The sequence below is a fragment of the Miscanthus floridulus genome, chromosome 2 (genome assembly GCF_019320115.1).
Source record: "Miscanthus floridulus cultivar M001 chromosome 2, ASM1932011v1, whole genome shotgun sequence".
NCBI lineage: Eukaryota > Viridiplantae > Streptophyta > Magnoliopsida > Poales > Poaceae > Miscanthus > Miscanthus floridulus.
Window position 1 is genome coordinate 155,639,668 of NC_089581.1, and position 27,704 is coordinate 155,667,371.

At 45.8% G+C, this 27,704-nt stretch overlaps 1 protein-coding gene across 1 annotated transcript; it reads right to left on the minus strand.

Annotated features, from left to right (window-relative positions):
- Window positions 1-11,526: 11,526 nt before the first annotated feature.
- Window positions 11,527-12,767, minus strand: LOC136540218 (uncharacterized). Its single transcript, XM_066532223.1, has 2 exons — window positions 11,954-12,767; window positions 11,527-11,817 (listed from the first exon to the last, which is right to left on the minus strand). Exons 1-2 carry the CDS (start codon window positions 12,584-12,586, stop codon window positions 11,731-11,733), a joined length of 720 nt encoding a protein of 239 aa, XP_066388320.1. The 5' UTR covers window positions 12,587-12,767; the 3' UTR covers window positions 11,527-11,730.
- Window positions 12,768-27,704: the final 14,937 nt, after the last annotated feature.

Below are 27,704 nucleotides of genomic sequence, written 5' to 3' on the forward strand. Positions count from 1 at the left end.
TGAGTATGAGATGACCATGTAGATGTCGAATAGGGGACCCCTGCCTCTCCTTATATACTCTAGAGGGGTAGGGTTACAAGGAAAGTATCCTATTTGGTACTATACAATATCTTATGGTCCACGTCGACCAGTGCCATGCACACCTTGATCTTGTGGGTTGGGCCACCTCTGAGGGTGCGGCCCAAGTCTTGTATTATGGATATCGGGGGCCGTACCCCCACATCTAGTCCCCGAGCCTGACAGTAGGTGACGCAGTCATATGGTACCAGGGTTAGAAAGTAGAAGAAAGGTAGAAGATCGGCTGAGCAGGCAACCAGTCCATGGCCGGAGCCCCAAATCGAAAAGCGCACATTCACCGCAAGGTGAAGTGTGCCCACTTAGTCCCCGAGCCTACTAGAAGATGAAGAATGAATCTTGTAGAAGGGTCAAAGAAAAAGAAGTCTAAAAGCTTGTCGATGTCATCTGGCATGCGCATATCAAGACCCCAGACATGCTGCCCAAGATCAGCACCCTGATCCGAACAATATGGAGCAGCTTGATAGCACACCGATGAGATGTAGCAAGATTCGACCACCAAGGGAGTCCTCGGCGTAGCTGGTGATGTCCAAGCACTAAGGAATCCCCAGCATAGCAGGCGAAGTCTGAGCACCGAGGAGTCCCCAACGTAGCTGGTGAAATCTGAGCACCGAGGAGTCCCTAGCGTAGCTGGCGAAGTCCGAGCACCAAGGAGACCCTGGCATAGCTGGCGTTGTCCGAGCACCGAGGAGTCCCTGGCGTAGCTGGCAATGACCGAGCACTGAAGTAGTCCCCGACGTAGCTGGTGATGTCTGAGCACCGAGGAGTCCCCGGCATAGCTGGCGATATCCAAGCACCGAGGAGTCCCTGGCGTAGCTGGCGATGTCCGCAAGGTGAAGTGGGGTGAAGTGTGCCCACTTAGTCCCCGAGCATGAAGAATCCGAGTGCCGAGGAGTAACCGACGTAGCTGGCGATGTCCGAGCACTGAGGACTCCCCGGCGTAGCCAGTGATATCCGAGCACCAAGGAGCCCCTGGCGTAGCTGGCGATGAAGCACGAGGAATGAATAGTCTGGTCAACTGGTTGGCGGTGAAGTGATCATTGAGTAGAAGTGACCGGTGAACAGTCCGATCAACTGGTCGGCGACGAAGTCCATGAACCTAGCGGTCTGACCAGTTGATCGGTGGAGAAGTCCGAGCACCAGGTGGTCCGATCACCTGGACGATGATCCTACAATACAAATATGTAGAATGGGTAGTACATGATGTAAAAATATATGAACTCTGAAGAAAAATCAGCAATGGCGATGAAATAGCGTATGTAGCTCAGTGATCAGTTGATGTAAAGATGTATTTATATTTAATATAAACTGCCCGACTAGTTAGTGTGTAGTTGAGTCTTTAGCCCTAGCTAGCCCATTAACCATAATGTGGAGCGTGGAGCCCGTGTGAGTGTAGCAAGAACAAAGCGTCTCTAAGGAGCCGCTGCCGACCACCCATAACTCAGAGGACAGACGCTCGTGCACGTGTAGGGAGGAGCCGAAGACAGGGCTGTCTCTAGGGACATCCGAGCGTCAACATGACTATTTGGGGGTTCAGAAAATCATTTGGAGAGCAAACACAGAGAAAACAGCTCAGAGAAATATTATGGCGATATATTAAGATTAGAGAATATTTAGAAAAATATTAAAGCGTGACTTAGCTTTAGACAGAACGTCTGGTCGGTGGCGTATGGCGTTATCTGGTCGGCATTGATGAAATTGCCTGGCCCTCGAGCTTTTCGAACTGTCGTCATGGCGGCGGTCGTGGCTGTCACGGCGCTGTTCTTTGCGACGATCATCATTGCGACGCGGTAGGTGGTCGGAGTAAGTAGTTCGGGCGACGTCGTCCTTATATTAGTGGTCGGCGACTCAAGCGGCTCGCTTTCTTCCTTGGATGGCTCAACGAGCCATGCTTGGAGTGTATTCGTGTATAAGTATGCAAGTATCCTAGCTATTCATAGTTGGCTTGCATGTCCGATTGTGGATCCTTGTTCATGTTGATACAGACATGCAGATGGCCAGCGTCGCCTATCGTTGCATGCCGAGATTGCCGACTCGAATCTACTTGGTCCGAGCTTTAATTCCATGAGGGACGTATGTATCTAAATTGGAGATTGATGAGCAGCCCAACCGAGATCTTGTCAATCTAGATGCACGCATAGTGCTGCTGCCGCCAAGGCTCGACAATCGGTACTGTGAGTCCCATTGCTTTGCTGTTAAGCTTGATCAAACACACAATCACGCTGAACATCGGGGGATGTGTTGAGTTGCCTCCATATAGTAGACTGATTCCGTTGCTAGCTGATATCGAGCCTATCAGGCTACTGAACCACGCCGCCGCAGGAAGTTAGGTTGCCACGAGCGGCGTTGCTCTTGAGATCCCATCTGGCCTAACATGGATCAGCACGCACACCCCTACCTAGCGTGCCAACTATCGACAAAAGATGTTCGACAGTCCTCTGAGGGGTATCCCACGAAGGTAGATTGATCGGTGGAGGTGCGCGCAATCAGGAACCAGATGGCGACACAAGGCGTAGAGACAACGATTTAGACAGGTTCGTGCTGTCTCATCGATGTAATACCCTACGTCCTGTGTCTTTGGTGTATTGTATTGAGTATGAGATGACCATGTAGATGTCGACTAGGGGACCCTACCTCTCCTTATATACTCTGGAGGGGTAGGGTTACAAGCAAAGTATCCTATTTGGTACTATACAATATCTTACGGTGCACGTCGACCAGTGCCGTGCATGCCTTGATCTTGTGGGCTGGGCCACCTCTAAGGGTGCGGCCCCATATCTTGTCTTATGGATATCGGGGGCCATACCATCACAACCCAACTCTGGATTCTATTGGACGGTAGGTATTCCAACCACGTTCATGCCGAATCGGCCAAGAATAGTGGAAGGTTACGGATAATGAAGTCGTCATTATCTGCACCACTGGCTTGGCAGGCAAGCCGATAGTCTTTGAGCCATAGTCTGAGGTTTGTTTCCCCAGAGTACTTTGGGATATTGGTTGGTGGTCGATACCTCAGCGGGAAAGCAGCATTGAGGATGTGACAGCCAAAGGCCTGAGGCCCTGGTAGGCTAGGGCTCGGGCTTCGGTCCTCGCCGCTGTCGTAGCGTCCACCACAACGAGGGTGATAGCCACATCTGGCTCCCTCTCTTGGGTCGTCGTAGGCGCATCTGTGGGCATCGAGGGTGTTGCATGCATCATGGTTGTGGCCGAGACGCTGACGCACCAGGACCACAGTGTGCTGCCTACTTCCCTGTGGTTCCTGGTGGACCGATGTGTCCCTACCGAGGTGTTCTGACAGCGTGCGCTGGCTGACGTTAAGCTTGCATCGCCGAGACAACGAGCTCTTGGCCTGCTATGCTGCCACATGCTCGAGCAACATGCGAAACTCGCATTGGGCCTAACGATCCTTGAGCGTCGCGGCCTCTGGAAGGCCATGGAGCAAGGCCACCACGGCAATGATGTTCTGGCTTGCCCGAGCGAAGCGAGGGAGGGCTTCATCGTCTATGATAATCCTCTAGTTCACATCATGGGCCATGGCGCATGCGCGCCCACTGTCTCCACGGCGCTCTATCTCCTGGTTGAGCTCCACGCATTCCTGCTTGAGCTAGAGTCACGCTTCCTCGATCTCTCAGTGTTGGGCTTTTAGCGGCTCCATCGGCATGCGTGGCGGGGCCGCTGTCTCCCTCTCGGCTTCATCGTCAAGGTCGTTTGTCAGAGTAGCCCCCACTCATGGACGCTTTCGACGTGCCCCTTGGGGGTACCCGCCATGAAGCATTCACAAGAGGGGTGTTGGCTTCCCCTGCTGGAGTCAGAGCTAGAGGGCGACCTTGGCTCCTCTACTAGGAGGTTGTGGAAAGATTCCCCGACATGTTCGATCATCCCCACGAACTCGTTGTTCGCGGGGGATGGGATCATGCGCTGTGCCACAAGGTGGCTAACGGGCCCCACGGTGTTGCGGAGACCGAATGAAAGCACTCTTGGGGCACTCCGTGGGGGGTGTTCCAGAGAGAGGATGAGGCAGTGTGGGTCCTCCCTAGACAGCTGGGGTCCTAGGGAGACGTCGAGCTGGCGCTCAAGCCTCCCGTAGTTGAGGCCGATGGAGGGGAGAGGTTGGATGGCGGCGTGAGCCAATGCCAACTCTCCTCCCACCGTGACGATAAAGTCTAGGTCATCAAAATGCACGTGTACGCCCGGGACCTAGCTGATTCCATGGCTAGCCATCCATGTCATGGTGTTAATGTCGAAACACGTAAAGGTCCCCTACCTGACGCGCCAACTATTGGTGTTTCGAGTAAACACCAACGAGTAAATTTGTATTATTGCGCGTTGGGCCCGGATGGTGTACTAAAAGACACAAGGTTTATGCTGGTTCGGGCGGAATGTCCCTACATCTAGTTCATGGATGCTGCTCGTGTTATTAGCACCAAAACGTTCATAGTAGGGGGTACAAACTAGCGAGAGAGGGACAAGTCCCAAGTCTCTGATGGAAAGGTTGAAAGGACGCTGAGAACTTGGTTGCTGCTCAGCTATGTGTGATAAGGTGCATGGTGTGTTGAATCGATCCATCCCTTTAGTAGGGTACCCTGCCTTCCCTTTTATAGACTAAGGAGGAGCAGGGATTACAGATGGGAGAAGGAAGAAGAACTAGAGGCCAAGAAGGTCCTTCAAAGGTGCTGGGTCTTCATTTTTCTTTGAGCCAACCGTGCTGACATGACAGACAGTGCCAGGGATAGCTCCATGCTAGGCATTTGTCCATTGATGATGCCACGCTCTAACTTGATCAGCAAGTGGTCACGTCCCATCCCGCCTCGGCGAGCGACGCGACGGACCGGGGTGTTGATCCGTAACCCTACGGGGAGTGGATGGCGCAGTGACTGCACGTCCATCACTATAGAGGACATGAGTCTCCTCTTGGACCGTAGTGGCTGTCGTATGGTTCCATTAGGATCCACGCCCAAGGGCCAATGGCGGCGCCCATAACACTGTAGAGCAAATATCGGCACCCACAACACTGTTTGGGCTCTGACATGCCTAGAAGGGCCTTAAAGCGCCCGTCTTGTCATATCCTGATGGTGCTTTCCTGCAGACGTGCAGGGCATGGTCCTCGGTATTATGGTTGACTTGAGTGCCCTGCCTTATCTACGCGTGTAGTTATGAAGAAGCAGCGCGTAGACATCGGGCGAGGCGGAGCTAGCCCCCAAACGTTGAGCGAGGAAGAGTCTGCCCTCAGACATCGGGCAGACGTTGGGCGAGGCAGAGCTAGCCCCCAAACATCGGGCGAGGTGGAGTCTGCACTCAAACGTCGGGCAGACGTCAGGCGAGGTGGAGCCTATCCCGGACGCCGGGCGAGGCGGAGTCTGCCCTCAGCCATCAGGCAGACGTCGGGTGAGGCAGAGCCTACCCCTGGACGTCGGGCGAGGCGGAGCCAACCTCCGGACGTCGGCGAGGCAGAGCCTGCCCCTAGACATCAGACGAGGTGGAGTCTACCCTCAGATGTCGGGCGAGGCGGAGTCAGCCTTCGAGGGTTGGACGAGACGAAGTTAACCCTAGGTCATTGGACAAGAGGTATAGTCATGTTCTTGCCTGTTCGGAAGCATCAACGTTTAATGGTTATTAGCTCCTCCTCTTTGGGTACCCTAGTATTCGGTCTCCGATAGGTGGGTGTAAGAGGTTGTGTCCTACGGTCCACGGGGCATAGCTTGGTTACACTATTTTCTCTATCTGTGTCGGTTAAGGACTGGCCATTGCATTGGGTTCTAGGCAGGTCACAGACTTATTATCCTGAACACATACTTGTGTATGGGTACAGGGAAGACTTGCTACTCTCTTATCATGGGTTCTGGCTCTTTTCGAACAGACTATCAGGGTGGTTTTTGGGTGAAGGTCCTTGCACCGCACTGAGTCCGAGACTCAGGAGTGGGGGCTTGGAGTCCCAGTTTGGATGGGACCTGGGCCCCGTGATAGGAGGATAGTGGGTTGGTCCTGCTTGTGCCTGGGGTACAAGCGGGGCATGTGTTTCGGGGTATCCAGCTAGGCACATTGATTCGCGAATCGTCGGGCGATCCGGTACGGCTTGTCTACAGTCTAGCAACGTAGTAAGAACTGGAAGATGAAAGATGGTAAACTGATTCTGATTGCTTACCACTTGCTTGAAAGTAGCACAGGTGCTTACGTAGAATGGATAGTTAATGAACTAATGTCAACTGCTAATAAAATTGAATATAAGGACGCACGCTTAGTAATGCTTTCTGCAAATGCAATAAACCCACAAGCCAGATAGTCTTGCATATCCTTGGAGTCTTTTCTTTTCTTCTGTCGGGTAAGTCTTGCTGAGTATAATTGAGTACTCAGGATTTTATTTCCCCTGTTGCAGGTGACAGGTGGATGCTAGAGCTGACTCTTGTGTGTGGATTCCTCCTGGTGGACTTAGAGGAGATTCTTTACGCTGCGACCATAGTTTTTATTTATAACTCTCACTAGATGTTTTTCTAAATAGAAGTTTTATAATCTATTATCATAGTTTATATATCAACGCTTCATCATGTCATGAATAGATATTTATTTCCGCTGTAACTCTGATCACATGTTTATATTCCGTTGTTAAATTAAATTGTTCATAACTCTGATAACACGATTATATTCTGTTGTTATAACAATAAATATTATACTGTGATGTTGCATGAAAAGTGATGTAAGAAATGACTAAAATATTGTAAGCTTTATTCTCTTACTTGTGATCCTGATGGAAAAATATGGATTTTCGGGTTCTCCCCTGGGGTGTGCTCGACGGAACAGCGTAATTTGGTGTCCTGCCTTGGGTACTTAGTGTCTAATGGAAGACGAGTACTCCTGAGAGGTATTAGATTAGACGGTTCTACCACATCTAGAGTCCTAAATTTCATTTTATTTACTCATATTTCGATATTCAAATTTAGAAGTTTCAATTGACTTAGTAGATTTGAACAGTCTAGCTAATAGCCTACCTAATAAAAAATATAGTCCAACCGATTTTTTTCATTTAGTAATTGTTAATACAATATTTATTTTATGACCTTGTAGGAAGAGAATAGGAAGATTTCTAATGAAATATATCCAAATATGCCTATCAGGAGTAGACGCCAACGCATTTTCTAGAAATTAGAGAAAATTGACGAAAGTAATGTGGCGTGGAGGGGGTTAAGTCTTCCCTGGTTTGCTTTCTCCTCTGTTATGTTCTTTTCAGTATATAATATCCCACCAGAAAGATTGTCCACTTCAACTTTTCCCCTCTGGTCGGTTTCATATGTTTGTGGATACCAGGTGCTAATTTTTCGCCATTACTCCATTCGTTCCAAATTATAAGACATTATAGTTTTTCATTATACATTGCTTTTACTATGTATTTATTTAAACATGCTTTGGAACGGAGGGAGTAAATTGACTAAAGTAGTGTATATTTAAGTGCATAACAAAACTATGTATTTAGAAAAGCCAAAAACGTCTCATAATTTCGAATGGAGTGAGTAACAACTAGCTAACAATGGCTATAGGTTAACTACCCCCCCCCCCCCCCCCCCCCCCGTTAAAAAACTCATTTTTTAAGAAGTCAAATAATTCTAAATTTTACCAAAATCTATACAAAAATTATGCATGCATACACCTTAGCCATGGATCTAAACATGGGCGGACTAATGGTTAGTTTGATAAATTTTAGCTGAGCTATTTTTTAACTTCGGATAATAATTAGCCTTAGCCGCATCTCATGTGCAGAGAGATGGACATGGCAGATTGGCAGAAGATATATTATTGGATTCTCTGCCCGCTAACAGAAGCTAATAAAATCTTGGAGAAAATTCCTCCATTGCCATTGAAAACTATAACAATCCCTTTCTTGCCATTCAAAATTACATGTTTCCTTTGTTGCCATCAGTTTTAGATTTTTCGTCCCTCGTTGCCACTGCTGTCACACGGGAGTCACGGCGTGACATCGCTCCTATTACCGACGTCCAGACACCATCCCCCCTCTGTGCTGTGTGAGTGTCTACGGTCTGCCAAGCCCCCCACCTCACCGATCTGGCGCACACTCCCCAATGACCCAATCTCCCCTCGCCTGCCAGCGCCAGCTCCTCCCTCCCAGCGACGGATTGCTTCACGGGCCAGGAAGCAGCACCCGTGCTCCACGCCTGATGCGCGCAGCCAATGCCGGCGCTCGCGTCCGCCGCCATGGGCCGAGCCGCCGCCGCCGCGCCCCTCCTCCCCCTCCTCCTCCTCCTCCTCCTCGTTGACCACGGCCCCGCGCCCGCTGCCGCGGTGCGCTTCGACTATGCCTCGCTGACCCTGGGCAGACTGAGGCTGCTGGGCGACGCGCACCTCAAGAACGGCACGATCGCGGTGCCGCTCCGGGGTGGGTTCTCAACGCAGTTCGCCTTCACGGTGGCCACGCTCAACCCGTCCTCGGTCGGCGGCGGGCTGGCGTTCGTGCTGGCCACCGACAGGGCCACGCTGGGTGACGCGGGCGCCTACATCGGCGTGTCCGTCGCCACCGACGCCGTGGCCGTCGAGTTCGACACGCTCATGGACGTCCAGTTCGGCGACCCCAACGGGAACCACGTTCGGCTCGACATCATGGCACGGCGTCGAGGTGGTCGGGGATGTCGAGCGCGTCCGCGTGGTTGGCTCCGAGGCGGACGCGACGAGTGCGGTGGCGTTGCGATGCCGGGGTGGATTGCAGTGCCGACGGGGCTCCCGTGACGCGACGGCTCCGGGTCGAGGCGGCTCGAGGCAAGGGACGCCGGTGCTCGTCGACGTGGAAGATGATGAGGCCGACGGTGGTGGCGTCTTCCACGAAGAGCAGCAGGGCGGCGGCTGGAGGTGATGGCGTGCCCGGCGGAGAGCAGCAGGGCGGCGGGGTGGAGCTCAGCGTCACGGAGAAGGCTCGGACGCTGCTCGAGGATGGTTGCGCCCGCGTCAGCGTGGCCCACGACGTCGCGGCGGCATCGAGGCAGAGGCACGACGAGGCTCGGCGCGGCGCGACGTTCGGCGAAGAGGATGACGGCGTCGCGGGCTCAGGATAACGGACAGAGCACCGGGCGACGGGGTTCCTGGCCGTCGCGCTGGCGAGCGGCTCCAGGAGGCGGCTCGGCACGGGCTCCGCCATGGCACGGCACGGCTGCGAGGAAGAGAAGGGAGTGACGGCGGGCGCTGGGAATGGAGAAGAGGAGCGGCGGCGGCTGCTGTTCTTATAGGCACCGCGAGCTAGGGATCCAAGGTGAGGCGTCCGTGCGAGCTCCGGGACACGCGGCGTCTATCTTGCGGCTCCTGGTATGGACGCCGAGGCATGGATGGGACAGCAGGCGGCTTCCTGGGAGCGTGTCCGCGCGGCTCCAGGGTTCGGGCACAAGTGTGGCCGCGGCTTGGGCCAGTTGGGCCGCTGGTGCTCGCGTTCGGCCTACGGTGGCTTGCTCACTCGCGAGGGGGCTGGGACGTCGGATGGTGTCTAGACGTCGGTAACGGGAGCGAAGTCACGCCGTGACTCCTCTAACAGCAGTGGCAACGAAGGGACGGAAAATCTAAAACTGATGGCAACGAAAGGAACATGTAATTTTGAATGGCAACGAAGGGATTGTTATAGTTTTCAATGGCAATAGAGGAATTTTCTCAAAATCTTGCTCACTGCCAAACCCAAAGAGGCCAAAAGTGCTCTCATCTAGCGCCGAGCCAATTTCCACCGCTTGCACGGATGCAGCAGCAGTTCCCCAGAAATGTCCCTGTGTGTGCCTCGTCCTCTGTACGTCTGCGCCACGTGATTCTCCAGTCTCCTCAGCTGTTCGCTCTCCAACGTCCAAGCTCCGACTACCAAGTGCGAAACGGACAGGTTGCAGTGAGTCAGAATTCAGAAAATCCACGAGGCCAAGACAATGATAAAGACGCATGTCCAGGTCCAGCGATGGAGGAAACGGCGTTGTTACGGTAGCCGTTCGTGAGTCCTTGTTAGGTAAAGTACGATGGTCGCTATAGACCAAAACCGAAGGCAAAACGTCAAAGCAAGGAAAACAAACTGCTCCATGGATACATTCATGATCACGACTGGCTGGTGGCTGCCGCATTTGCATCAGCCTAAGATCCCATAACATTTCACCGCGATCAACGGATTAGAAATGAAGCGACCTGAGTTGGTTTAGTCAAGCAGTGTGAGCTTGAAGTCTAGGCGGGTGAGAAGTCCACAGCAACCAGCAAGTTGTGAGAAGGAAAAGAAAAGGTTCTTACACAGTACTTTTCAGCGAACGAACATTATTTTTCTCTTATAGTCAATCAGCATAAGCCAAATTTCAGCGGAACTAATAGGGACATATCCGGTTATCCGAATTGGAAGAAGTGATGATATTTTGTTTCTAAGATTGGAACACTATACCTATGGCCAAAGGCCTCGTTCGCTTGGAGGAATTTTAGAGAAATCTGGATGAATCTGTGAGAGGAAAACACTGTTTCGAATGAAAAAAAAGAAACGGATAAGTCGAGCTTAAGGGCACGCGAACGGGGCCAAATGATACTGCCAAAAGATTTTGAGAATTCATAACCCAAGCAAAAACCTTAAACTAGATTTGCATTCCGCAAATTAATTTTGAATTCAAGCCTAGAAGCACTTCAACCAAAAAGGAATTGAAATCCAGCGTAAATTTGTACAAGCTTATGCAGCATAACATGGGAATCAATAAACCAAGACCCTGGTGGCAGTCTCTTGTAAATTCATCAGAAAACAAAAAAACACAAAACTCACCGTGCCATGTGCGAACTGGGCCCGTTCGCTTATCTTAAAAATGGCTTGTTCGGTTTCTTTTTTCAGCCAGAATAGTGTTTTTCTCTCACAACAATTCAGCCAGAACAGTGTTTTCCAGCCAGTTTCAGCCAAGTTTCAGACCAGCGAACGGAGCCGAGATTTGAAGTCAGTAGCTCACACAATTTTTTTTATACAACTACCCGACCTGGCATAGTATACGTGTAGACGACACAGGTCACGCGACGACCTACATACAAAGTCCGCATTTACAATGCCTAAATTCCATCAACCATCATGGAGTCGTAACACTCGTAAATTGCAGTAAAATTTTGACGGTTTGACCCCACCACTATCATGAAAGTGAGGAATCTCCCACTATCATAAAATTTCAACCACCCACACTTCCCGGCCTAACTTCTCCCTCCCAATCTCCCATGCCCAGCTCCACTACCACTACGGCCTACGAGCTGAAGTGAACCAGATTAGCCAGACAAAGCCATGGCAGACAGCGCAGACCCACCAACTCGAAACGAAACGAAACAATCACAGACGAACCGGAGGATGAGGAAGATAGCAGCAAAAGCGACGGGATTCCGCTCGCTTCTTCGCTCCCTTATACACCTTTGCCCACCACTTCCCTTAGCTCCTAAGCAATTGTTCATGGCTACCGATGAATGTAGGCATAACCATGGTCATACTGATAACTACTGATTGCAAGCAGCAATAATTCACAAAACCAGCAGCTTCCTCTAAAGTAAGAGCTCAAAATTTACCACCTAACCACATGAACGAAACCAAACCCCACAGATTAGGGAAATTAGAATCGACGCACAGATCCACCCACTTAATTTAACCGTCTCCACTGGATTACAGCTTCGGCGGCAGCGGCGGCTTGGTTCCTACACGCTTAGCCCGTCCACGCCGCACTGCTTGTATTTCAGCGACTGGCTCCTCGGGCTGATGGCGATCGCGCAATCCACCGACACCTGTAGATTGGGGTTCGTTCACACATCACGTCAGTTTCGCCCGCGGAGGTGTTTTTTAGCAGAGGCTAAAATCACTTGCGGCGGAAGCGAACGGAAGTTGTTGGTTCCCGTTGCGGGTGGCGTGTCGATTTCGTACCTGCACTTTTGGGGAGGAGAAGCCGAGCACGAGGATCTTGGCGCCGACGTCGCCGGTGATGCGGAGCTCGACGCGGTCGTTGATCGCAGCGTCGCGGATGAGATCCTGCGCGTCAGTCTGGAGCACGTTGAAGCGGTCCACAATGACGCGGGTCTGGAGCAGGCGGGTGCTGTGCGCGGGCTGCTCGAACCCGGGCACCGCCGCCACCCCGAGCGGCACCCCGTGGTACATGACGTCGAACGCCGTCGCGCCGTACCGGATGCCCACCTTGTTGGGGTTCTCGGCGGTGAAGAGCAGCGTAATGTTGAGGGAGAGGTAGGCGGCGCCGGGGGCCGCGGGGGGCACGCCGGCCGGGGACGCCGCCGCGGGGGACGTGGGCGAGGCCACGAGGAGGTACTGCACGGACACCTGGTTGAGGTCGAACTGCGGCTTGCGGGGCTTCACCACGAGCACGACGACGAGCGCGACGGCCAGGGCGAGGAGCGCCAGGAAGGTGAGCAGCAGGAAGAGGCAGCAGCAGCAGCCGCGGAAGGAGGCGGACCCGCCGCCGTACCCGTAGTGCGGGCGGCGCTGCGGGTACCAGGACCCCGCGCCGCCGTGGCCGTGGCCGTCGCCGTTGGATCGGGTCGTCATGGTGCCGGCCGCCGCCCGGGGGGTCGATGGGAGGAGGGTTGGCGAGGGATGGCTTTGGATTTTTGGAGCCTACTGGGGCATTTGCGACTGCGGGGTGCGGTGGTGGAAGTGCGGGCGGAGGCCGAGGGGAAAGTTTGGCGAGGCGAAGTGGAAGTGCGCGGTTTGGGGGGCCAGAGCTGCGGGCCAGAGCCTGGAAGTGGGGGGAAATAGGCGGTGGGGACGGTGGGCGTGCGTAGTGGGATGGGAGCGTGTACGTGTGCGCCGGTTTTCTTTCTTCCCGTTGTACCTTCGAACGCCGTTTATTCCGCTTGGGAACTGGGATTTCAGGAGTCGAGATCTGTGTTTGCCTGTCTGGAGTAGGGGAGAGGAATGACGTGCCGATGTTCTTCCTCTCGCCTCTTTTTGAGTTTATATCATGGAAAAATGAATCCGATTTCAGGAAGGGAGGGAATAAGATTGCGATCTGGCCCCTGATAAAACACTTAAGGCCTCGTTCGTTTGCTGTGAATTCAATACCGGAGCAGATTTTTTCCAGCCCAGGAATGAGTGGATACGTGCCTGTCACTCATTCCCTGCCCTGTAACTATTCCCTGCCTGTAACTATTCCCTGCTTCATTCATCTGCTGTTCGGTTTGCCAGGGATTAAAAACAGATATTGCTTGGGGCACTAACAGCAGATACCTGCCTGTTTTGGAGTGCTGCAAATACGTCACATGAAATACATTGCAAATACATTGCAGCAAAAACAAGCCCTCACACATTGTAGCAAAATAAAATAAATGTATCTCCCATGTTTTGAAGTTCTTTATCTGCAAGTCTCTCATCATGCTCTCATACATGTAGAGATAATGGGCAGCAAAGAGTATCACAAATAATGTGTAGCCACAGATAAAGGACATGCTAGCTACTGCCAAAATTGACAAAAGGTGCACCAAAAGGCTGTCATGATCCACTCATGAAATCACAATCTTTTCTCACACAAACCATCACAAAGTGTACAAATCCAAAGCATAATTTAAACCAGTAGATAACTCGTCTAAGCCTACTCAAGTGTTCAGTTTCTTGATCATCGTTGCCTCCTCCCTGAAAATGACAACAAGCTGTTTTACAAATTATTGGATAATTGAACGAAAATGACTCGCAATCATGAAAATTAAGCAATATAATGGACAACAATAAAATGAAAAATTAAGTTGAGATCTGCTCTTGTCATTTAGCAATATAATGAAAATTTGTAAATTTATGCAATTGCTTCAAATTCCAAGGACACGCACCAGCCTCTAGCCAATTCCAAGGCAGCTTCCTCACAGTCCACAGTTACAGATGAATCTGCTAAATCCAGCGACTTCAGAGAAGAGCTGAGCTTGAAGGATGACAGCCATAGGGAGGTTCCGCTGTCCACTGATTCATCAGAGCAGTCCAGCTGCCCAGAGTCAGGCACCAACAGCTGTGATCAAGACCCTGAACTCTAAATGGTGCTTATGATTTGACCCTGAACTCTAAATGCACCCATACTGCGCAGTGGCTGGTTTATTAGAATTACCACAAACAAAAGCGAGTAAGACTAGCGGTCATTAGAACTGAGGACTAACTACAGCTACTGAAATGAGCTTTTTTACCAGATTGTTTTCCACACCGGTAAAGACCGAATTTCATTACCAAAGCAACGAAATTACAGAGTTTTAGTGAGTAGCAGAACTGATCACGGAAGCGAGAAACAAAACCCAACACGCCCATGAAACTAATCACAGAGGGATCAGTCCCAAGGACATCAACTACCGCTATGACTAGCGCGAAACGCAGCAACGACCAAAAAGGCCACCCAAGGGGAAACTCAGGAGTTCCATACAGGGCTCTAGCCCAGATGGCACGCAGGCCCAGAAACGCAGCGAAATGCAGAAACGAACAAAGGGCTACCCAAGGGCACTCTCAGGAGTTCCATACAGGGCTGCAGCACAGATGACACACAAGCCTAGCAACGATGCTACCATCACAGCTAACCAACAAACGGCACCAGCTGACGATCCTCTTGACTCTGCAGCTCCAGATCCTTATTGTGGAAAATGTTAGGGGGGCTGCATGAAGGAAACTATGTTTGGGCAAACGTGCGTCAAAGGTTGTTTTGCTTTGAATACCTAAAAAAAGGAGCCTTGCCAAGTATATTACTGGTAAGATCATCAGTCATATAACAAAGCATTTTGACATAGTATATATTTTTTTTTAAATATATATATATATATACACACTTTCAAGGCTAAAGGGAAGATTTAACATCTGCAATATATCTTTTACAGAGAGGGTGCACTCGTCAGTCGTCATCTCTCTTTGTACTAGCTATATTCTATTTTTGTGTACTGTTATGATTTTCTGGGTACACAAAAACAGAATATAGCTAGTACAAAGAGAGATGACGACTGACAAGTGCATCCTCTCTGTAAAAGATATACTGCAGATGTTAAATCTTCCCTTTAGCCTTGAAAGTGTGTATATATATATATTTTTTTTAAAAAAAAATATGCTATGTCAAAATGCTTTGTTATATGACTGATGATCTTACCAGTAATATACTTGGCAAGGCTCCCTTTTTTTAGGTATTCAAAGCAAAACAACCTTTGACGCACGTTTGCCCAAACATAGTTTCCTTCATACAGCCCCCCTAACATTTTCCACAATAAGGATCTGGAGCTGCAGAGTCAAGAGGATCGTCAGCTGGTGCCGTTTGTTGGTTAGCTGTGATGGTAGCATTGTTGCTAGGCTTGTGTGCCATCTGTGCTGCAGCCCTGTATGGAACTCCTGAGAGTGCCCTTGGGTAGCCCTTTGTTCGTTTCTGCATTTCGCTGCGTTTCTGGGCCTGCGTGCCATCTGGGCTAGAGCCCTGTATGGAACTCCTGAGTTTCCCCTTGGGTGGCCTTTTTGGTCGTTGCTGCGTTTCGCGCTAGTCATAGCGGTAGTTGATGTCCTTGGGACTGATCCCTCTGTGATCAGTTTCATGGGCGTGTTGGGTTTCGTTTCTCGCTTCCGTGATCAGTTCTGCTACTCACTAAAACTCTGTAATTTCGTTGCTTTGGTAATGAAATTCGGTCTTTACCGGTGTGGAAAACAATCTGGTAAAAAAAGCTCATTTCAGTAGCTGTAGTTAGTCCTCAGTTCTAATGACTGCTAGTCTTACTCGCTTTTGTTTGTGGTAATTCTAATAAACCAGCCACTGCGCAGTATGGGTGCATTTAGAGTTCAGGGTCAAATCATAAGCACCATTTAGAGTTCAGGGTCTTGATCACAGCTGTTGGTGCCTGACTCTGGGCAGCTGGACTGCTCTGATGAATCAGTGGACAGCGGAACCTCCCTATGGCTGTCATCCTTCAAGCTCAGCTCTTCTCTGAAGTCGCTGGATTTAGCAGATTCATCTGTAACTGTGGACTGTGAGGAAGCTGCCTTGGAATTGGCTAGAGGCTGGTGCGTGGCCTTGGAATTTGAAGCAATTGCATAAATTTACAAATTTTCATTATATTGCTAAATGACAAGAGCAGATCTCAACTTAATTTTTCATTTTATTATTGTCCATTATATTGCTTAATTTTCATGATTGCGAGTCATTTTCGTTCAATTATCCAATAATTTGTAAAACAGCTTGTTGTCATTTTCAGGGAGGAGGCAACGATGATCAAGAAACTGAACACTTGAGTAGGCTTAGACGAGTTATCTACTGGTTTAAATTATGCTTTGGATTTGTACACTTTGTGATGGTTTGTGTGAGAAAAGATTGTGATTTCATGAGTGGATCATGACAGCTTTTTGGTGCACCTTTTGTCAATTTTGGTAGTAGCTAGCATGTCCTTTATCTGTGGCTGCACATTATTTGTGATACTCTTTGCTGCCCATTATCTCTACATGTATGAGAGCATGATGAGAGATTTGCAGATAAAGAACTTCAAAACATGGGAGATACATTTATTTTATTTTGCTACAATGTGTGAGGGCTTGTTTTTGCTGCAATGTATTTGCAATGTATTTCATGTGACGTATTTGCAGCACTCCAAAACAGGCAGGTATCTGCTGTTAGTGCCCCAAGCAATACCTGTTTTTAATCCCTGGCAAACCGAACAGCAGATGAATGAAGCAGGGAATAGTTACAGGCAGGGAATAGTTACAGGGCAGGGAATGAGTGACAGGCACGTATCCACTCATTCCTGGGCTGGAAAAAATCTGCTCCGGTATTGAATTCACAGCAAACGAACGAGGCCTAAAGCGTCTAGCTTTTTCTGGTAGATATTCTCCCCGTTCGTTTGGGCTGGTTTGACTTATAAGCAGTGGGTAGTGGCGGAGGCAGAGTATGCTAGGTATGCACTGGCATACCCTGTGGCACCGGTGACTATACTATTATATATACGTATTGCATTTGAATTTGTAAAAAGAAAAGAAAAAACTTACATGGAATGGATCACGCCACCACGAAAGACCCACTTGAGGCGCCCCATGCAACAAAGAGGTGCTAGTTACCTCACGAATGGATCACGCCAGTGACCAGTCGCCATACAACGCAGTTAGGCGTAACTTTACCCTAAACTAATCTCGATCGGAGGGCATGGACGGATGGAGCGAGACCACACGGTCACAACACCGGCGCCGCCGGACAGGCAGACACCCTGACGGCCTGACGCCTGAGTACGCCACACTTTCCCAGTTTCCTGATCTAATCTCCATGCTATTTGCTAACATTACAAATAATAAAATTGTTTAATTATTTAGAATCATGTTTTTTAATATTTGTGTAGTTACGAAGAGAAACTCAGATATTGCATCTCTTTTGAAGCATAAAGCAAAGAAGGCGGCGACTGCTGCTGCTACTACTTCTAATCACTTAGGTGCATTAAGTTTCTTTTGCATCAAGGGTTGGAGTTTCGTGGACATGATAAAAGTGAAGAATCTGGCAATAGAGGGAACTTTATTGAACTTTTAAAGTTTTTTGCTGAAAATAGTGAAGAAGTGAACAAGTATGTTTTGGACAATGCTCTAGATAACTGTACCTTAACTAGCCGAGACAATGCTCCAAGTATGTTTGATGAGATTAATATGAAGTTGTTGTTTTCTATGTCGGCCTTCAATCATTTTAATTCTTTTTCTAAAATGAATTTACCGAATTGGATATGAATTTTTTTTGCGGCATACCCTAAATTAAAATCCTAGATTCGCCACTGCTTATAAACCATAGCTGAAAGTATTGTTGGCTGATTTGGTGTGGAAGAAAAATATTGTTCATTGGCTGATAAGCCATAGCTTATAAACCAAATACGACCAACGAACTGGCTAATTACTTCGCGCTGTCGAGTTTTTCTGAACAAGGAATGCGCCATGACTTGCAAGTTCCAACACATCCTTTGAAGCTTCCATGTCTGAACGATTGGCTATACGCGATTCCATTTTAGAAGTCAACTCATATTTGGATTTTCTTCGGCTTCAAACCCAATATGCCATAGCTGTGTGCTTGGTATATTTACCAAGACAAATTGCTTACATTTTCTATAACTATATATATATGGATTCCTACGTAAAATGATTCGGTAAGTTGATTGAAGATCATTCTGTGGATAGAATATTTACCTGTTTTGATGATGATTTGTGATGAAGCTGAAGCTTCGTCTTGGAGAACGGTCCAATCAAAGGCGTGCTCCTATGTGTCGGGTGGCCAATTTGTAGCAGACCTTCGGCCAACGCATTGGCCCACCAACGAAAACGGCCCAATATCTGAGATGCAACGATTTTTCTTCACAGCTGGAACAATTTTCACTGTGGCACCAAGCGTCCCTCCGGGTCTTCTCCGATTTGTTTGCCGCGAGGGCAAGGCAGCCGCGATATCCCAAGCTCCGTCCTGATCGATGTCTTCTCGACCCTAGGCCCCGCGCCGCAACACCACCGCCGCCACGTCAAAGACGAGCACCGGTGTGCCCCATCGAGGTGGCTTTTTCTGCGTCGCCCGCCCGGCCGCCAGGCCTCTCGCGCTTCTACGTCCACTGCTCTGCATGTCAGCAACGCGAGGATGCGTTGTCACCAACGCCCAAGGTCATCAGCGCGGATGCCGACGTCATCCTCCTCCGCATCCCTGACTCCATGTCGATCCCTCGGCCAGCAGCTTGTTCGGATGGTTGTTCGTATCGTTGCTGGTTCGTTTACATGAGAGAAAAGTACTGCTGGCTGGTTCGCGTGAATAGTATTTTGCTGAGAGGGAGCTCCAGCCAGCCCAGCCAGCGGCTGCCAGCCGATCAGGCTGCAGGTCATTGGATGTATCACGACCACTTCGTCTACAGGGCGCATCCTCAACGCCCAAAGCTGGACCTGTTACCCCCTAAAAAAAGCTGGATTTGTTACCAAAGTCTCCGGTCTCCCTTTTTATTTGTCGTTCTCGCTTCTCATGAAATAACTTTATATATATATATATATATATATATATATATATATATATATATATATATATATATATATATATATATATATATGGGTATCTTCTAACGAGAACTCGGACAGATTCGAAATTCGAATTCTGAGATCTTAAGTTACTATTCACAGCACTATTTAAATTCAGATTTACTATTTAAATTCACGGCTACTATTCAAATTCGGGATATGAACAGTACCCGAGCACTCACCGGGAGTGGCTCAACCACTTCACTATTCAAGGCAAGTGTCGCTTTCAATCTCAAATATTTTATGCACGCTGTATGAGCGAGCGCTCAATTAGTGAATATAAATATTGATATGTCGCTTTCGCGATTAGCTAATTTGGTGCTTAGTGAATATGCTTATGCGGATTATTTCTAAGGATCTTCTGCAGGCTGGCGAGACCAAAAATTCAGCCGGTCGTGCGTACTATGCTTGTGACAGTCCTACTCGGTACTCACCGTATGCATCACTAACTTGCTTCAGAACTAGACTAACCCGGTCTATTCTCTTGCTATCCCCAGCCACGAACACACAGGACTCAGGCTCTATCGTCTCCCCAGACAGTTCCACCCAAGGGGAACACTTCTCTGCGCACACAGGGTTCTCTACAAACGCCACTATCTGGGCTAACACGAGAACAACACACGCAGAGGTTTCTCCTCTAGGGTCCCTAGCATAGAGACATCGCCCCATATGAACGAGCTTAAAGGAAGGTAGGGATTCAAACAGGAAAGCTTAATTCATTTCCACAGAGCAAGCTTACATACGGCTTTCCCTTTCGGGAAACCCCAAGCACTTAACACAAACCTTAGGGATTACCTTACAAGCTCAGGATGATCACGGGGACCTCCTTTATTCTAATTTACAGCTAATGATGGAGTAATACAACGGTAGTGGAGTATTACTATTTGTGGTGGATGATTCTCAGAGAGCTTCTGAGATCATGTCTTTATGTGTATGTGTGTGGGTGGAGAGTTGGTGGAGTGGGTGGTGGATGAGAGTGTGTGTCTGAGGATTCGGTGTGAGGCTTCTTCTGCTTGAGCATTCGATCATGAATGAATGCGCCCGGTGTCCCGCTTTATAGCATGGAGGGAGCGTCCTTCGCGCTTATCTTCTGGAGTTCCTTCGAGGCGAAGTCTTCAATTCTTTAATTGAGGAGTCTCCGTGCTTAAGGAAGTGGCTGGCGTCTTCAATTATCATCCTTTACTGTTGCCTGAACAGCTGGACAGAGAATAATTGTCCTGGCTACAGTAGAGTGACTGTATATTCCTTTTGCGCTGTCCTCCATCGCACACAGATAGTATCCTTCTGGATATTCTTTGGTATGGTCTTCCACGCTCGAATGATTGATGTTGCAAACATCAAATCAAGGATAGACATGCGGTATTATCTCCATGGCATGCGGTATTATCTCCATGGTTATTATCTTTTCCCCCGAACAAATTGTTGATAAACCTTATCAACATAAGGGGTATATTTCTTGTATGAATATATTGATATTGAACTGAGTTTATGTTGACTCTTCAATATTTTCTTCGTTGTCCACTTCTTCAGGTTGTCATATTTCATACCAGGACAACAATTCACGATATTCTTTTCATCATATTGAAATCTAATATTCTGGTCTTTGTCCATGACCACGGATATCCAACATCTCATCATCATTATCATCGTCATCAGATATCTGTATATTCATTTTTGAGTCATAGTCTTTCTTAATATTTTCAAATTTTTCATTTATTTCATGTCTTACTTCTTGTAAGACTTCTTTTATATCTTTCTTCAATAAAGAAATTCTTGCTTTAAGTCTTTCTTTTATTTTTTTCTCAAGAACTTCTTCATTCAATGATTCTGTGTCTCTTTTCACAACATCTTTATATGTGGATACCCTTGAAGATCCTTCTTCTCTTATATTAACACCTGGCAAATTTATCTTCACATCTTTTGCCCTTTTATATTTTTGAATATAATCTTTTACTGCTGGTTCTATGAAATAATTTACTTCCAAAATACTTCTAGCATATGAGAGAGCTTGATCAATATCTAAATATTTTTTCCATGATACACCTCCATCATTTTCTCTTTCTACCTGTTGAGCTATAATTGATTCAAATATTACATATATTCTTGGTGTCTTTCCCCTATATATAACATATATGGGTCTTTTCTCTATATTGATAGATGATTCTTTCAGTTGTATCTTTCCATTGATCATATGAAAATATTCAGTCAAACTATTTAATATTGCTAGCATATATCCTTTATCTTCTCTTTTATTATTATATTGGAACCAAAAATTGTCTAGAATGCATTCTTATATATCTCTAGAATAATATGGTCTCTAGGTTTGAATTTATAAGTATTCGGTGAAAATATTCTTAACTTATTTTCAGTTCCGAAATTGAAACATTCACCCCCAATAGGGCTTGTTCCTCTCTTCATTCCTGCAAAATAGAAGATCGTGAAAATATATCGAGCAATATATTATCTTTGCCTTTTATATGCTCAAATATTACTTTATATCCATTTCCAGTAATAATATCTTCAAATAAAACCCATCTTCTAGTTGAACTTTTCTTACTATTTACTTTATTATAGTATCTACATATAGCTTCATAGTCTGTCCTAACTGTGAACTCTTTAAATCCTAGATATAGTCTAAAAGCATTTATTGCATTTATAACAGCCAAAATTTCTCTATCCGTATTGTTTATTGCTTTTAACTTATATTTTTCTGAAGCATACCTACATATTTGTTCTTCTAACTTTGGAGAATATTTGTGTGGTTTTTGCTTTAATATTGCACCCCATCCTAACTTGGATGCATCTGTCTCTATAATGAAATAATTATCATCTAAAGGTAACTCTAGGGGTTTTAAATCTTTGACTTTTTCTTTAATAGTTTTTACTAACTTTATATCTTCAGAATTAAAATATTTTTGCCCATTTTTCTTAATTTTACATACAATGGACCAGCTAACTTAGCTAAATTTTCAATATAATTTCTAGCATAATTGACTATTCCTAAGAATTGCTGCAGGGTTTTCTTATCATTCATGACATCTGGAAATTTTAAGATCTTCTTTGCAATATGATCTTGTAAATAGATTTTTCCCTCTCCTATTTCATGACCTAAAAAGTTTATCTTTTCCTTACATATCTCCATTTTTCTTTTAGATAATATTAACCCATGCTGTTCTACCTTTCTAAAGAAGGTTTCCAAATGAGCTATATGTTCTTTATAGGATTTTGAGAATACTAATAAGTCATCAATATAAACCAATATGAATTCTTAATTTTCATTAAAAATATTTTGCATTTTTCTTTGAAATAAAGCAGGGGCATTTTTTAATCCTAAGGGCATTACTAACCATTCAAAATGACCTTGAGGATATGTGAAAGCAGTCCATTCTATTGATTCTTCTGTCATTTTTACTTGCCAAAACCCAGCTTTTAAATCAAATTTTGAAAAATATTTACTACCTTGTATTCTATTTATCCATTCTTGCTTATTTGGAATATTATAAGCATCATCTATGGTATTATCATTTAGTCTTTTATAATTGATAACCATTCTTGACTTTCCTCTGGCTATTTCAGCATGATTTCTAACTATAAATGAAGCTGATCTATGAGGACTTCGGCTATCTCTTATAGCTCCTAATTTTAGTAATTCTTCAATATGCATCTTAAATTCTTCTATATCTTTAGGTGTTGCTTCTATAGGACTTGTCTTAATTATATGGTCGGGATTTATTATGTTAATTTTACATAATATACCATTCTTGTCCCAATGCTTTATTGGTATTTCTCCTATTATCTGAATATCTTCTAATCTTATTACAATTTTATCTATATCCTTTTTAGATTTTACATCTCTATACTAATTTGGAGCTAATGATTGAAGGCTGATGCATTCTATGCATGAATTTGCTATATGAATTTCCTCTATATTTTTACCTAGCTCTTCATCTATATAATTATCAGTGACATTTTTATCAGATCCTTGGAGTTCTAAATTGGTCTTTCCAGGATTAGAATTTATAGTCTTTCGTACTTCTGTTATATATGGAATATTGTCTTGATAAGGAATAAATGTTATTCCTTGCTCATGTATGATAGTTGTTTGTAAAGAGAACTGTAAAAATCTTAATCCTAATATCATATCATCATGTATCATAGATAGATCTCTTATTGTAATTTCATCTATTATATATTTTGTGTTATTTATTTGTACTTCCACATCATAAGCTAGTTGATTATGAACCTTTTTTATCCCAGACATATCAGTAGATATTTCTGTTTTATCTTGATCTATTGTATGAACTATTTCTGGACACTTTACAAAATATTTATCATGTATAATATTTTTTGTACAACCGGTGTCTACCAACGCTAATATTTTATAAGAGATATTAGGCGTTAATTTTACCTTTACAGGTACTCTTATTCCTATAATTTCTTTAAATGGTAATCTTACTATATATTTGCTACCATAGTTTATTATAGCTTCTTTAAATTGTAACGCTTTATTATTATTTTTATTTACCATTGCTTGATCCTTTAACTCGGTAAGACCTTTATAATTATCTTCTATCTTATTAGCTTTGTTGAGTTCTATCTTACTCTTTAGCTCTTCTAATTCTGCTTCTAAGCTATTTATTCTATTCTCTAAATTTCTGACTCTACTTGCTAATAATTTATCATCTGATTATAGTTCTACTTCTTGTCTCCATTTTTGGTTATTGGTTCTTAGACATGAAGCACATGCTTGCTTTAAACATTTAATACATGTAAGTCTATTTTCTTGACTAGGGTAAAATATACAAAAGGCATATTTTATATTATAATCACCTCTTCCTTTTATCCAATCATGTTTACAGTCTTCTTGATTCATTAATTCTATTTTTGTTTCTTTTGAACTATTAATATCTTCAGATATTATATCTAACCCTTCCATAGCATTATCAAGATTGAGTAACTCTTCCTCATCTAAAGAGTCTATAAAATCTTGGTAACTCTCAGCATTATTTTCTTCTTCTTCATAACTTTCTAATAAAAGCTTATTATTAATCTCCCATTGCTCTTCTTCACTAATAATGTATTCAATATTATTTGTCTGCACAACTTCTTTAACTTCATGAGTCTCTTTATCTTTAGCTTATATATATAATTATTAATACTTATGATATAGCGAGAAATAACTTTAACTATATACATATAAAAATAAAATTATTAATACTTATGATATGTAATTAATATTATTAGATAAATTATTAAATCTGTTTTTATAATAAATTTATTTAAAAATATAAATATTGATAATATTTTCTAGAAATCTAGTAAAACCTACTCGCACGTAAACCAATAATGATAGATATTTAGAACGGAGGGAGTACTCAGAAGACACAAAATTCGCTGTACTGAGCTGTGGCACGTAAACCAATAATATTTTCTAGAAATCTAATCAAACCTACTCATACGTAAACCAATAGCGACACATATTTAGGACGGATGGAGTACTTTGGAGACATGAAGTTCGCCATACTGAGCTGTGGCGACGTACGACAAGTACACTGTCTGTTTGTTTACCTTCACGCTTCACCCGTACCACTCTGGAGCCGGTGACAACTGACAACCCATGAATTTGGACCTCCAGGCGGGGTTGGTTGTGGAGGATCCGGTGAGAGACAAAGCCTCTCGTTTAGTTCCACCAAATTTCTAATTTTGGCACTATGTAAAAAGAAGATTTCTGTCACATCAAACTTGCGGTACATGCATGGAGTACTAAATATTGACGAAATAAAAAACTAATTGTACAGTTTGGTTGTACTTTACGAGACGAACGTTTTGAGTCTAATTAGTCAACGATTGGACAATTATTACCAAATAAAAACGAAACGCTATAGTACGCTACAGTATTACAAATTCCGGCCGCGCCAAATCTACCAGCGAACTAAACGGGGCCAAAGGTGTGCCCGATCCCTCCCTCGTCGCAGACGCAACTCTACCACCGGTGTGAGAGATCATGCATAGCAGCTAGCTAAATGTAGCACCATTTGGATGTCACCAATTTATAGACATGGTCGATAATGATGATGCGGATGTTGCAATGATAGAGTAGTACCAGGGGTCACTATGAACAATTATGCTGTTAGTTGGCGGCAAATCTTGGGGCTTATTTCTGTAGTTGGAAAACAAAATTTAAATCTTCTGAGTTGACCTCTTTCTTTCAGCTTCTTAGTGGTTTGTCTAATTTTTATAGGCATCATATTTGGATCGCTAGGATTAATTTTAGCTGCTAAGGGTTAGCCCCTAGCATTCAACACAGGACGTTGTTTCAGGTGAACTGTGAATGAATGATATTAGCGACAATTGTCTGGCGGACATCCAAAGTGATAGTCGTTTGCTGGCGGACATAAAAAATGATGGTTTGCCAGAAGACACTCTGGTTCGTTGAAATTAGGCCACATGACACCGCGACCCAGTTTCAACCGGTTGAGGAGAGAGAAATTTTTATTTTGGACATCCGGTGCCCCTGAACCACACTTGGGTCCGTCGCCGACCTGGTTTGGTTGGACCACGTAAGAACCCGCCCCGACCCGGCCGTTAGGGTTAGGTTTGATTCATTTCGTTCTATTTCGCTTATTCACCGTCGTGACCACCCTTCCCCTCCCGCATCCAGCGCCTGCCTGGCCGCACGAGCTCTGGAGGCCGTGCGCCCGCCCACCTCGAGCGTGAGGGAGCTCTGGAGGCCGCGAGCGTCGCCCCACCTCCGACTGCGAGCTCCCCCGGCCACGACGCTGCTAAGCTGACCGTGCGCGTGAGGAAGTCGACTGCGAGCTTCGTCGGCCGTCGTCCGCGTCTGCCGGGGCCGCACCCACAGGATCCACGCCCGCATGGTTTGCGTCCGCCGGAGCGGTGCCCGCCTCTCCTCTTGCGCAATTCGGCAGGAAGAAGAAACACCGATTTTTTTCCCCAGTTTCTTATGTGGTCCAACCAGACCAGGTTGGGGATGGACCCAAGTGTGGCTCAGGGACACCAGATGTTTAAAATGAAAATTTCTCTCTCCTCAACCGGTTGAAACTGGGCCGCGGTGTCCTGTGGCCTAATTTCAACAAACCAGAGTGTCTTTCTGACAAACTGCACTAAAATGGGTGTCCGCCAGCAAATGATCATTACTTTGGATGTCCGCCAGACAATTGTCCCATGATATTAAGAAATGCATTATCGATCAATTCCATATAGCTATACTTCTAATTATGTTGCTACTGTAATGTTACTCTAACATGATCAAAGCGTCCTGAGACCATGTAAATTTCCAAAACAAGGAAATAAAGTTTGTAATAAGTCACAGTAGCAGGAGAGAAAATCTCTCCACAAGAGAGAGTAAACGAAAAGTAGTGTCAATTTTGCAGATTGTGACAAGGTTGGAGCTAGTAAGTGACTGCGATGGTCTCAGCTTGCCTATAACTTGGTGGTAGGTGATACTTTTCTGAAGCCAACACTTTTGTTGCCTCGCGTTGGTGAAGCCTAAGGGCACCTCTAGTGCTGCTGCGAACCATACGGGTCGGCAAGGACGAACAAAAGAATGGTTTGAGAGCTTTAACGTGGACATCGGTCGTGGACCCCATATACACGAATATATATATGATTCCGTCTAGCTCGTCCCCCGCGTGGTCGTCTGCGGTGGCCAGAAACAACTCCGTACGGTATATATATTATTCAACTCGGCTCAGTTCGGCGTGTGTGCAAAGTTCGATTTTAACTCTTAACAGATATGGTTCAACTCGTCCAATGTTCATGGTTCGCTTTCATTTCTTCACGGTTCGATTTTCAGCAACACTGGAGCTGCTCTAATTATCTATCTTCTTTTGCAGTTCATGTCCACATATACAATGGGTAGAATACTTTGTTGCATCGTCGGGCGCCAAAGTCGGTGGCGCAGGTGCTCCAAATCATTGAAGATGAGATTATCATGTGGACTGCGGCGGGCTACCGGCACTTGGGTGCGCTAGACTCGCTTCGTCTGGCGGATTGAGGTTGTTCGTCGTTTTACGGGGCGTTCGGCTGGTCATCTCCTGGCTCGTTCCCGCTTGTTTCAGCTTGTTTCAGTTTATTCCCTCTCACAGAATACTATTCAACCATCCAAAACCATCCAAAATCAGCCCAAAGGCTACCAGCCGAACGCCCCCTTAGTCGCGAATTATGTGTACTGTGTGATTACAACCACGTGTGAGTCTGGTGAGACGATGGCTAACGGTAATCTTTGGATTACTGTTTGGATGCGTCGGCGGTAACAAAACTCTATTCATCTGCTTAATGAAATACGTGCCTAAGCACGTGCTCGAAAAAAAAAATACTTTGTTGCATCGTCACATGCTTTTAAATTTATTTTGATTGATTTTTGTCAGGTTGCATTTGGCAACGTACCGGCACAAACGTAGCCATGGAAAACAATAAAAATAATTTGAGGATGATCTAGCCCCTCGATAAAACACTTAAAGCAACGATGAGTTTCACTTTTTCGAATTTCCCTTCGAAGGGAATACATGATGATTTGCAAGCTATAACACGTCCTTTGAAGTTGAACCTTCCAAGTTTGAACACAATACCTAGTTGCCTACACACGATTTCTTCATTAAAAAACCTACACGTGATTCCATTTTGGTAGTCACTTTAT